Source organism: Alligator sinensis, unplaced genomic scaffold, assembly GCF_000455745.1.
Source record: "Alligator sinensis unplaced genomic scaffold, ASM45574v1 scaffold890_1, whole genome shotgun sequence".
NCBI classification, from domain to species: Eukaryota; Metazoa; Chordata; order Crocodylia; family Alligatoridae; genus Alligator; species Alligator sinensis.
Window position 1 is genome coordinate 95,642 of NW_005842948.1, and position 13,393 is coordinate 109,034.

General features: G+C 44.3%; 1 protein-coding gene across 6 annotated transcripts in view; it reads right to left on the reverse strand.

Annotated features, from left to right (window-relative positions):
• The window catches only part of AKT1 (AKT serine/threonine kinase 1), a 102,990-nt gene that overhangs the window by 26,729 nt on the left and 62,868 nt on the right, over positions 1–13,393 (reverse strand). For all 6 annotated transcript variants that reach the window (XM_025192607.1, XM_025192606.1, XM_025192604.1 and 3 more), the window contains 5 exons: positions 6,940–7,087; positions 4,931–5,062; positions 4,688–4,753; positions 3,479–3,547; positions 2,411–2,536 (listed from right to left, as the gene is read on the reverse strand). In XM_025192607.1, the coding sequence (XP_025048392.1) occupies positions 2,411–2,536; positions 3,479–3,547; positions 4,688–4,753; positions 4,931–5,062; positions 6,940–7,087 (541 nt within the window). The remainder of the gene's footprint in view (positions 1–2,410; positions 2,537–3,478; positions 3,548–4,687; positions 4,754–4,930; positions 5,063–6,939; positions 7,088–13,393) is intronic.

Consider the following 13,393-nt stretch of genomic DNA (forward strand, 5'->3'; position numbering starts at 1 on the left):
GGGAAGGGGGTAGCCCGGCCCGGTTCCATTACATGGGGCTCCCAGCGGCTTGTGTAGCTCTCAGACTTGCAAGCTGCTGGGGCGGAAGCCCCATGCGATGGAGACAATGGCCTGGCCACACTCCCTGCCACCACATGCAAGACCCCACCAGGAAGCAAGGAGCAAAGCCAAGCCAGCCTGGCTCCATCGCACGGTGCTCCCTGCCACTTCCAGCGGAGTTCCAGAAGCTGCATATGGTGGTAGAGAACAGAGAACCCTGCTCGCTCCATCGTGCGGGACTTTCCCCCGGCAGCGCACAAGTCCTGAGAGCTGCACGTGAGCTGCGGGGAGCTCTGTGTGATGGAACTGGGCTGATCTGACCTCTGCACTCCTTCCACCCCACTGGGCACCTGCCAGCCCCAGTCCTGAGCTCCTGCTCAGCTACAGCTTCCCTCTGCCCGCCCCAACTTCCCTACTTGCTGCCTGGAGGACTGCAGCAGTGATAGGAGAAGGAGCTCCTGGAGGCTGGGGAAGTTGAGCAGTTTTCCAGGTGGCAACAGCAGTAGCCCTGCCTGGAAGTGGAAAAGCTTGAGAGAGTCCAGAGAAGAGCCACCTGAATGATCAGAGACTTGCAAGGCAAGCCATACAAGGAAGGACTGAGGAACTTGGGCCTCTTCAGCCTAAAAAAGAGAAGGCTGAGAAGAGACTTGGTAGCAGCTTACTGCTATATCAGGGGAATACATCAAGGGCTCAGCAACCAACTGTTCACCACGGTACCCTTGGGGAAAACTAGAAGTAATTGGCACAAACTCCTGGAAGACCATTTTAGGCTTAACACTAGGAAAAACTTCTTCACAGTCAGGGTGTCCAGAGTGTGGAAGAAGCTCCCTCCAGAGGTGGTGCAATCGCCTACCCTGGAGATCTTCAAGAGGAGACTGGACGGTCACCCCACTGGGGTCATCTGACCCCAGTTGTCTTTCCTGGCTAGTGCAGGGGGCTGGACCCGATGATCTTGCGAGGTCCCTTCCAGCCCCTTATAATCTGTGAATGTATGAAGTAGTGTGCGCTGGCCAGGGCTGGGGCCCTGCTGTGCATGAGGGTAGGAGCACAGCGTGCTGCCTTGGCAGGAGTGGGTGGGGTTTGGTGGGCACCCATCCGCAGGCCAGATGAAATCACCTGGTGGGCTGGATTCGGCCCACGGACTATATTTTTGCTCGCCACAGTCTGATGTGGCACAGTTGCTATGCAACATTAGTATACTAAACACAAGCTTTTTGCATTATTTTATTTTTAGTTATTTTAAAATATAATATATCTAAAATATATAACTTTTTAAAAATTCATCCAACCTCTCCTCAAAAAAAATAAAAAAAGACTCACAGCTTGCACCTCCCTTGACATGACACCGCACCTCCCTAGGGAGTTCCACCTCATAGTTTGAGAACCACTGATCTAGATCAACAGCCATTCAGATGGCTCCTAAAATGAATGATGGGCTGAATATCTAGTAGCATCACTTCCCCCACCCTGAAATGCATGCACTTCTGGGAAAGAAAAGCAGCAGAGGGTTTTTTCTCCGCCAGGAAGGGTAAGTTAGATTCCCCCTCCCCTCAGTAGTAAGCAACTGAGCAAATGTAAGTGCGAGAGAAACAGGATGTTAGGAGAGCAAAATGTACCCAAGGATCACATGTGTACACTAACAGAGAGAATGTGGCCAAGATGTTCAGCTGATCCTTCACTACTTAGGAGAACTGCCAGTCCCTCTCTCCTAATGAGAGTGGTCAATTTTTAGCTTTACTGCCACTCAAAGATACATCTACAACAGCAAAGCACTTCTTTGTGTTCCACTGGGGCACTGGTAGCAAAGGCACCAATATCCTACCTATAACAGGTAGATTATGCAAGTGTTGGGTGAAATCTTATAAATTCAGTGTATCAAAATAATAACTGCAAAATTCTCTTATATTAAATTCCAGTGGACAGGTTTATTGCAGGGATTTCAAACTGACCCCATGCTGGATTCAAACCATAAAGCTCCATGTGGGCCACATCTGTGGGGCCAGTGACCAGGAGCATCTGATAACCATGGCGAGGGCTATAAGCCACATGGCTGCAGGCTAAGCAGCCGCTCTCAAGTGGTGAGCAAGCAGCAGCAGGGCAAACTGTGGGCCAAGCAACAGTGGGGCAAACAGGCTATGTGGATACACCCTCACTCATGTCCTGCCATCAATGGCCATGTCCAAGGGGCCACGGATTCTGTGAGAAGCCCTGCCCTCTTTTGGTGCACTCCCAAATTCCCTGGCCCATCAGTATATGTACATTTAGCACATCTGGTTTACAATGTTTAAGTGCTATTTTGTAAATTTCCAAAAGTAAATAATAGCCCGTGCCAATTTTCAGTGGCCTATGAAATTAGAAGGCTTCTATGTACCTTCAGATCTCTGTAAACCACGTTCTTCTCTGAATGCAGGTAATCCAGTGCTGACACAATCTCAGCTCCATAAAACCGAGCCCGGTCTTCGGAGAAAACGCGCTCTCTTGACAGATGGAAAAACAACTACAACAACAATCATCTGTTACATTTAGAATGCACGTGTTTCTGAATGATGTACGCTACTTTATAGAACATGCTGCTTAGAAGCAGATATTAACCAAGAGAGAAACCTCTCCCCACCCACCCACACACACCTGTGCTCCAAAAGGTTCTAAGCTGTACCCTAAATTAAATGATTAAACATTAATTTAATCTACTGCAAACGTACATCTGCTCTATTTGATAACTTCATTATGCACCACACATTTAGACATATAAACCAAAAGAAAAATCTCTCATTTAAAACTACAGCTACATTTTATACCAGACTTGAATGCATTGTTTTAGAAACGTAGGTAAGGTTCTTTGGGTAGATGTGATATCTTTTTAGACTAACTAAATAGTTAGAAAAAAGTTCTTTGCAAGCTTTCGAGCACAAACACCCTTACTTGGTCTAATAAAAGATATGACATTTACCAAAAAACCTTGCTTGCCTAAGTCCTTAGACCAACTCAGCTACAACCAACAGCCCCGTTTTAGAAAAATGACTTTTTCCTCAGCTGGAAATTTTCCTTATCTGAACCAGTCCTTGTTCTAAAAGCTCTCGTTTTTGTGTATAGATCTCTTCAAAGCACTGTGTTTTTACATTCTAATATTAAACAAATCCTAAAGCTTCAACATTATAGAGCAACCACAAAGCAATGTCAAGATGTAGTGAAGTCAGATGTCAACCTAAAGATACTACTGGAATCTGTATTACTGAGGAAAAGCCTCTGACAACCCTTACTCATAGACCTAAGTCCTGTGAGCACTGCCATTTAACAGGGACTATTAGAGAGAGATAACATTTGCAGTAAACTCCAAGATTTGCAGGCACGGTCTCTCAGCAAGGGCCATGAAACCAACTATAAATGTAGATTACAGGAAAATCCAAAAATAACTGAAGGTGGTTCAAATTTTCCTTACCTCTCCTCCATTAGCATACTCCATAACAAAACACAAGCGATCATGCGTCTGAAAGGAATACTTTAAAGCCTGAAACACATTTAAATTAAAAAACTTAGAGGTGCCACATCAAGAAAAGTACATTTATAAAAAAGTACATTCCATGAAGTTTTAAGACTAGGTGGAGAGGAAACACCACCTATTGTATTGTATCAACACGGCAGTATCTTCAGTTTTTCGGTAGCGCTTCTCAAACAGGGCTGCAAGGGGCAATTTTTGTTTTTCATTAAAATAATGAATTAGGTTCCATAACATTTTATAACAACTGTCTAAAAAGGTTATGATGCTAAAGGACAAAGCTATCATCTATCAATATTAACTGGAAATCAGCTGATAGCATGAACATTTCCCCAACACAAGGCTCACAGGCTCTTACAATTTCAACTCCCAGGTAAGATACAATCCCACCAAAAGTGGACACAAGCCTTACTGTACTTGCAGCAAAGCCTGGTGTGAAGCAAATACACTTATGCACGCTGCTCTGTCGCTTCTGCTCTCTTTACTGCTGCCACTCCATGACGACAGCTAACTAGAGGATTGAGCAATTCTGTCGATATCAATTTGCCATCAATTCACAAAAAACAGAACAGGCAGGGGAGAGCCGCAGCATGTCACAAAGTGTCTCTGTACAGTTGCATCATGTGTATTCCCACATCATGAGTGCCAACAGCTTGTTTGCCACATCCTTCATTTGTTTTTATGGGTCATGACCCAGCCTGACAGCTGGGTTTTCAAGACAGCCCTTGCTTGAGATGTTTTGCTTTATGCCAGCATGAAAAGGGGCGACGTAGAGCACAATGTCATCATACCCAACATTACAAGGAGCACGTCTGAATCAGCAATATTTTTGCAGAGAGGAAGATCAGACAGTATTCTGCAATAAAAGTCAACAGGCGCACCAATGACTGTACTTAGGGATTGTACTGGTTTTAGAGACTCAAAGGGTCTCTCTAAAGGGATCTTTGTTTTTTCATTAAGTACCAAGCACTCACCGGCTAAATATCAGGACCCTCAACGGCATCTCAATCACTGAACTACCCAGCATTACTAGTCACTGTTGAAAACTAAGGCTCATAAGATTTGTTTTATTACTACAATAAGGAGGAAAGTTATGGCTGTCACAATGCCAAAATGGCTTTACCAACATACTGAAAAAGGAGGAATACTTACTGTTAAGAATGGGTGCCTAGAGTTTTGTAAAACACGGTTTTCTGTCAGCGTGTGTGCTACTTCATCCTGCAATGCCACACAGCAGAAAGCCATCAGTGCAATTCATCTGAGACAACGAGTCCAGTCACAAGTAACAAGGAAATAAACGGCATGCTACCCAGGGTAAAGCAGGTCTTGATGCAACTCCAGAAGCCAGAGTTACATGAGGGATAAACTGGGCCCAGGATGTTCCAGTATGCTTACCTTGGCTACAATTACTTCCTTCTTCAGAATTTTCATAGCATAATACCGTCCAGTTGCTTTTTCTTTAACTAGAATAACCTTCCCGAAAGTGCCTTTTCCCAGTAGCTTAAGGTATTCAAACTCATTCATGGTCTGTTAATGACAGTAAGGTAAACAACACATCATAACCAGTTTTGAAATGCCTATGAATGATGACTCAAGAAGAAGAAACAGCAGCTGAGTTATTAGCTGAGAGTTATGAATTTCTTTTAAAATGGTACATATGACTTCTAGTCAATTGAGCAAAAACTCAAGTGGTTTTTCCAAAATAGGACATCTATATTACATTATCCAATAATAAGAATCAAACCCACTAAGTTGCCTGAAAATTCCTTCATTTGAATCAGGCAAAACTGAAAGTCCATATGGCCATGCAGCCTTTATCATTTGGGCCCCTAGCAGACATTAAAATAATGGCGTGACCGTGTGGCCAAGGAATTTTACACCCCTCCCTAAACAATGTGTGTTCTGTCATGTCAGACATGCATGGAAGGACGTATGAAGTTTGGGATGGAGCATAAACTCCTTGGTTTCCAAATCCCATCACTGTGGGGCTGCCTCCAGGCAGGACACAACTGAGTTCTAGAGCTGCTTCCAGCCCAATACTTGAGGACTGGTCTGGAGGCAGTCTCAGGAGCCAGGGGTGTTCAGGGTTGGTGACAAAAATCACCTGATTGTCAACACTGGTGGGACAGCTCTGGTCTGGAAAACAACACATACCACACATTCAATTTGAGGCATGATACAAACCAGCCACAAAGATTTTCTACATTAGATGTAGAACCATCTTTGAGGCTGGTTTGCCAACTTACGGCTTCATAAATTGGCTGAACATGTGGCATGTTGTGATTTATGGTGTGACTAACACCTTGGAGTCTTAGGAAAAAAAGCTACCTGGTTTCTCATTCTACAGATTCATGTCCCTTTTTGAGGCTTTGACCATCTCTATGGGAGATCAGCCTTCCAAAGCATGGTGTCAGACAGCATGCAGAGGCCATGCTGCCATCTGAACTGTCCTCTTGCCTTGTCTCTTGTTTTTTCTCTCTTTATTAAAACAGCTGGTGTAGGAATGAGAACAGCTTGGTCTCAGATACTTCTTGTGGTATTTCTAAGGGGATAGCTGTAGGCCTATGTAGCTTTGAATTAATATGGGCTTGCCAGGCAGGATTGAAAGTGCTCCCAATACCAGCCTTCTCTCTCCCTGGCTGAAGGCATTAATAAATGGACTGACTAAGAGGTGACATCTGATTGCATTTATAAAACCAAGAGTGGATTTTTAATGGTTTCAGGACCCAAGTGGTCATTCAGCTGGATCCTGGCTCTCAGGCTCAAAGGGACTTGAATCACCATTCCTGAGGAATTTACCTCCGCTTCCTAGCCGAACCATGACATTCTTTCATATGTTCCTGGTGCATCCTGCTGGAATGCTCCAGCAAAATCTTGCTGACACACTAAAGCAGAGGGCAGTCAGGATCAATGGGAGCTGTATCTCAGAGTGACAAGCGAATAGTTGCACACATTGGCATAAATTCATTTTCTGAATGAACACCTAGAGTACATGCTTGTCAGCGACGTAGCTTGGGGGTGAACAGTTTCTCAGTAAAAGTTTATTGGCTCAGCTCATGTCCCCAGAACACAGACACAGTTTCGGAAGCAAATGGGGATTACAATGCTGAGGGCAAGACATGGGACAAGAAAGAAAGCAGTACTCTAATTCACAGGTACAGAATCTCCTCATCAGCATACATCATTAGGGAGGGGAAGGGGGAAAGAAGGGAGTTGTATATTGATGGTTACTGCTCATTTGCATTCAAGGCATACCTACTAGTACCCTTGCCCCTATTCAGAATCAAAAGGATTACTGGCAGACAGCTGACACTGAATTCAATAAAGCTTGGGGCTGTCAGCAGCAAGGTGTGTTCTCATAACAAGACCCCTATTCAAATATTATTTCTCCTATGCTCACTTACCACTTTATGTTTTGGTTTTGTCATAGAAACTTCCATTTCTTCAGCACCTGAATTATCACTAGGAGAACCAGATCTAAAATCCATCATTTCTTCCTCCTGCTTCTTAAGGCTATCTGCTACTGTTTGGATGGCTTTTGTCCATTCTTCCCTGAGAAAATGTAAGCAATGACATTTGTTACTCACAACTTCAGACTACCATCTGCCATGGCAAGGGTCACAAAAGAATAAAGAGCGACTGACATTATCAGATGAACCAATCTGCTGAATGCAAAAAAACCCACATGCTTTTAGACATAGTAAGAGCTCATGCTCAAAACCACTTTTACTGGATATGTTGATCAAACATACTAGAAACAAAAGATAAGTCCCAGTAGTACCATAGCAATAACTAGGTCCTTCAAGAAAGAACATTTTTAAAATTCATATTCAGGCTTTAGGACAACATGTTACCCATGCTATAAAGGACTGACCCTCTCAACAAACAGGCCAGCTAAAACCAAAAAGCTACACAGCAAATGAATAGCACAGAGTAATTTAAACACTTTGGCCTGTTCCTCACAAGACACTGAAATATAAATATGCAAGTGATAGTCATACAGCAACAAATCCTCATATATTCATCCTATTCTCTGATCAATGCAGATGTTCCAGGACTATAAAACTCTGCCCATGTTTTCTGAACTGTCAGGGGGCAGTAAATTTGCTGCTATGCTAGGGTAAAATGCAGTCAGAGTATGTTCAACAAAAGAGAATGCTCCTTCACTATTTTTTCTAACTAGCATTTTTATCTTAGATGCAGGGATTGGGTTACATGAAAGCTCCACAGCTGCATCAGCAATGGCTGCTGACCCCTCCTATTCCTACAGAGACAGCTCCAGTGAAAGTATCCTTTGGGGAATTTTACATTGTAAGAAGCTACTGAAGTGAATGTTCTTGCCATTCAGTTCATTTCACTGCAAGTCTACCAAAAATACAACTCGCCTATCACACAATAGCTTATTTTACATTTGTATTTATAAACATTTCAGGCCTTTTGTCCCAGTTTGCTGGGAAAGGCCGGAACAAAAAAAAGAGAGAGAGAAGACACAAAACTGATTAACTTCATCAATTAGAAAAATGAGAAAAGTACATACACAACTAAAGCTTGTACCCAAAAGCTTGCAAAGAAGAATTTTTCCAACTAATTGAGTTGGTCTAACAAAAGATATCAGATTTATACCCAAAGAACCTTGTCTATACACAAATAAAAGCATTTTCCCTGCCATCTTTTTAAAATCTTAGTAAGATTCTGATTAACTGCTTCTTTATTTTAGAAAAAAAGGGTCACGTAGGAGACTAGTAACCAACCTCTACTGAACCACAACCTTGTTCTTACTGTGAATGCATGGTAACACCTTTTGGTGTTAAACATGCAAGTGAAATAAAGGGAGGTAAAAATATCTTGTATGCCCTCTACTTACCTGGTCAACCTAATAGGTACTGCAACAGAGCCACTCTATTAAAAAAGGCCATGACTGTGTGGAGGTTACTAACAAACTGTAAATAAGTCCAAAGGGTGCACAGTAGGGTGGCCATTCATCCCGTTTTATTGAGGACAGTCTGATTTTCTAGTCCTCTGTCCTCTAATGATATGAAACCGGATGCCTTTATGTCCACTATTTTTCACTGCTATGGCACCCCCTGCCTCCGCTGCCAACACCACTGTGGCCGCCTGCAGGAACTCCCCGCTCACCACCACCACTGCCTGAGGCTGCTCGCCGTGTCCCCCCCAGCCTCAGGAGGCACGCGATATTCATGGTGGTGGGGACAGTTGCACTAAATGCACCTGTCCTCTATTCTTGAGATACCTCAATGGCCTCCCTAGTGTACTTAGCACCCCTAAATTCCCAGCACTAACAGGTGAAACCCACAAATGGTAGCCAAATATTGTGTATAGCTGCAAAAAGCACTGAAAACTAATATATAGGGCAATTTATTTCTTTTTTATTAAAATAAAATTTGCACTTGGTTAGTAATCATCACATGAAGCTAGGACAGAATGGAAAGCAGGATTTTTCTTATTTTCTAAAACTGCTCCCATATTTTCCTCATTTTCTCTGCTTAGGAGCGAAACATTCCCGATTAAAAAAAAAAAATTAAATCCAAAAGGGGAAAAAAACTCTGAAATTGGTGATTTTTAAAAATCCTAACAGAACAATTGTGTTCTACCATTGTCGTACTCCACAGTCCCTCGATTCAAGGATGCTCTCTACCATGGCTCGTTGATGGGTCTTTAAGTGACTTAAGATTACAATCCTTGAGTCACCGACCTGTCTGCACAAGTTGGTCTTTCTGTAGCAAAGGACAGACCGTATGCCAGGATCTCTCTCTATTTCCTTCCGCCACTCTATTCTCTGCATTGAAGGCAAGATGCTTCACCTCAAAACAGGCAGACGCTTGGTTGAGGTTGTGCTGCCAGCGAAGTTGGTCAGGAGCCAGCTCCTCCCAAGTCTTGACGTCAGCATCTGATTTCTTGAGGCATGCCCTCAACGTGTCCTTGTAGCATTTGGCCACTGCAAGATCTTGGGCCATTGCTAAGCTGGCAGCAGAGCACTTGTTTTGGGAGTTTTGAGAGTCAGGCATCTGCACACAATGTCCAGTCCAGTGAAGTTGGTGCTTGAGGATCACTGACTCTATGCTGGTAACATTAGCTTCAGCAAAGATACTGGCATGTGTATGGTGATCTTCCCATTTGATGTGGAGAATTTTCCACATTGTGAGAGAATTTTCCAGAGGCATTGTGGAGATTTATTACAGGCCACCGAATCTGGAAGAGGTGGATGAGGCACTCTTCAAGCAGGTGACAAATTTATCCAAAACCTATGGGATGGTACTGATAAGAGGCTTTAATTATCTAGACATCTGCTGGAAAAACAATGCAGCCAAACATGACATTTCAAGCTGGATCCTAACTTGTGTGGAAGAAAACTTTCTCTTCCAGAAAGTGGAGGATACAACTAAGGGATCAGCTATCTTGGATCTTGTCCTGACGAACAGGGAAGAACTGGTGGAAGATGTGACGGTGATGGGTAACCTGGGAGGAAGCGATCACGATACACTAGAATTCTAGATCCTGAGACAGGGAAAAAATGAGGTCAGCAGTATCAGGATGCTAGGTTTCAAAAAGGCAGATTTCATTCAACTCAAGGAACTAATAGGCATGGTGTCATGGGAGGACAGATTGAAGAATAAAGGTGCCCAGGAGAACTGGGAATTTTTAAGGGGCACAGTATTGGAAGCCCAACATGAAACTGTCCCAATACAATGGAAGCACAAGAAGAATGACAAGAGAAAAAAGTGGCTGCACATGTTTCTTCTAAAATACCTCAAATGCAAAAGGAAAGCACATAGGCAATGGAAGAATGGGCAGGCCACCAAGGATGCATAACAGGTCAGGCAGTAGCAAGAACCTGCAGGGACAAAATCAGGAAGGCCTTCCTTTCTCACGCCCTTGTGACAAGGTAGTTTGCAGAATTCACAGACTCCTTTGGAATAGGACAGGGCCACACTATAAGCACTTCTGCTATGGCCTCAAGCTTGCGACCTCTGGGCTGTCAGCCATGTACCTTAGCACCTTTGCCACTCCAGCCTCCAATCAGGAAGGTAAAGATAAAGAATGAGCTGCACCTGGCAAAGGTGGTTAAGGGCAGCAAGAAGAGGTCTGTAAGTATGCTGGCCAGAAAAGAAGGACCAAGGAAGCTATGGGTCCTTTTTTAACAAACCAGGGGAACTCCTAACCAAAGGTGCAAAGAAGGTGGAGCTACTCAACAGCTACTTTGCCTCAGTCTTCACAAAAAAACTAAGCTGCCAGACATCAATAGGAATTATCTAGATAAGGAAGGGGGCAAGCTGAGGGAGATCACTAAAGAGATGGTCAGAAAGCTTTTGCTGGTTCTGAGTGAAGTCAAGTCAGCAGGGCTGGATAAGCTTCATCCCAAGGTCCTAAAGGAACTGGCAGAGATCTCAGAGCCCTTGGCCACAATCTTCATGAAGTTGTGGGAGACAGATCAGGTACCAGAGGACTGGGAAAGGGCCAACATAGTGCCCCTCTTTAAAAAAGGCAAGGATGACTCAGGGAACTACAGATGAGTTAGCCTCACCTCAATACCTGGGAAGTAAGTGGAGCATAGCTTAAAAAAAGGCCACTTGCAAGGGGGAGGAAAGGCTGAATGCAAGCAGCCAGCATAGATTTATGAAAAAAAAAAATCATGTTAAACAAATTGGAGAAATAAACAAATTGGAGAAATATGGGCTAGATAAAACTACAAGGTGGACAGATAAGTGGCTCAATAGCTGCAAGCAAAGGGTAATTATTAACTGGTCCATGTCAGAATGGCAGGAGGTTTTGAGTGGAGTTCCACAGGACTCAGTCCTTGGCCTGGTGCAGTTCAGTGTGTTTAATAAGGATATGGATACTGGCAAAGGAAGCTTCCTGAGCAAGTTTGTGGATGACAAAACTGGAAAAGGATTGTGAACATGCTAGAGGATGCGAGTGCAATTCAGAAGGATCTCAACAGACTGGATAGTTGGGCTAGAGCTAACAGGATGAAGTTAAATACAGACAAATGCTACAACTCAGGAAAATAACCAAAAACACAAAGACAAAACGGGGAACACCTGGCTGGATGGGAAAGGACTGGGGAGTCTCGGTATAGGATGGTTTGTTTAGGGATGATCCTGCCTCAAGTAAGGGGCTAGATTAGATGACCTCTGGAGGTCCCTTCCAGTGAAGTAAAATTGTAACACTCACAGTAATTCTAATGGGAACCCAGTTAGGCCAGAGCTGACCAGTGTTGAAAATCCCACCCTATTTCTAGACAGAGAAAAGCAGTTAAGACTATCTGATGTTAGAGGGAAAAGACCCTTTAGCAGAGGCTCCCACTTTATTGAATGATGGAGGAAGGGGGTGGGGGCCCAAGACTGCAGAAGCAGTGTGGGGAGAAGGGGATGGGAACAGAAGGAAGAGATGGAGAGCGGAGGGGAGACTGGGGGCAGGGGCCTTAGGCTGTGGGGTCGCAGGCAGAAGAGGCAGGGGGTGCAGGGGCAGTGGGGGGCAGGCAGTTGCTGTGGCACTGGCCCCAACCTGGGGTCAGGGCTAAAGCTGGAGCCACAGCAGCTGCCCACCCTCCCTCCTCACCCCTCTGCCACCAACTTCCTTGTACACAATTTGAAGATGAGGGGTTTTTTCTCCCGTGTTAAATGGACACACACCTCATCTTGGAAATAAGTAAATATAGTAGTTACCAGATGCACAATTTGGCCATTCATTTTCCAAGGCCCTTTTAAAAACTGGATTTAGAAGAACATCTTTCCTACTAGCCAAATATAGTTTGGAAAAGAATGAATAAGGAAAAGAAGATCTAGGTGAGACAGTATCTGACATACAATTCCAATTAAAACTATAGAAATTATCACATTTACTCAAATCTAAGATGACCATTAATTTAAGAAGACCCCCAATAAATATATTCTATACATGGAAAAATTATGAATTTGTTATAATTTCCCATGTACACAATCTAATTTTTGGAGTGTCTGCTTTAATTCATCCATCCCCCCCTCCCCGCTGCAAGGGTAGGCAGGCAGTGGGGGAGCAGGTGCTTTTGCCTGTCCTCTAACAGCCTTGGGCATCCCTCCCCCCCAGCCTCCGATTCCCCCCTCCCCTCTCCTCACCCAGCCTCTACCTGCCCCCCACCCTCTCAGCCTCACTGCTATGAGGCTAGGCTGGGGTTGTGCTCTGTGCCCCAGGCTGCAGCATGGATGGAGCCTGCCAGCATAGAGCAAAAGTAAGAGGAGTGAAAGAGAGGGGCAGACAGTGGAGCAGAGGCTATATGGGGGAAAGAGGCTGCAGGGGGGAGATGGTGGGATGCAGGGTGAAGGGTAGACAGCAGCTACAACCCCAACCCCGGGTAGAGGCTAGAGCCCAAGCCACAGCAGTCACCTACCCTTCCCCGTTGCCCCCCCCATATACTATTCCAAGATAAGGGGCTCCCGCTTATCACATGTTAAATGAAGGGCCGGGGGGGGGGGGGAAGGCCAAGTAAACAAGGTATATAAAATTTACCTTACTGACCACACACACGTACCCTAGTGAATAGCCTGATTTTTTCACTTTGTCTGAATAAAACACTGTTACTACTTCACCTTTTCTTAAGGCAAACAAAACCAGATGCCGTATTCTGTATTTGAAGTGCATCATAGGAAGTGCTCCTATCTATCTTCAAGAGGGGATGAAGACAGAAAAGAGGAGTAACCGGCCCCAACTTAGTAAAAGTTGTAATTTTTTTCACTTCCATGACCAGTACCTTCACAGCACATCAGCACAAATGGATCTTCCTATGGGGGAGGCGAAAGCACAGCTCAAGTTTCCATTTGCAATAGTTTCTGAATGTTGCTATCAGTGTATCAGGAATGC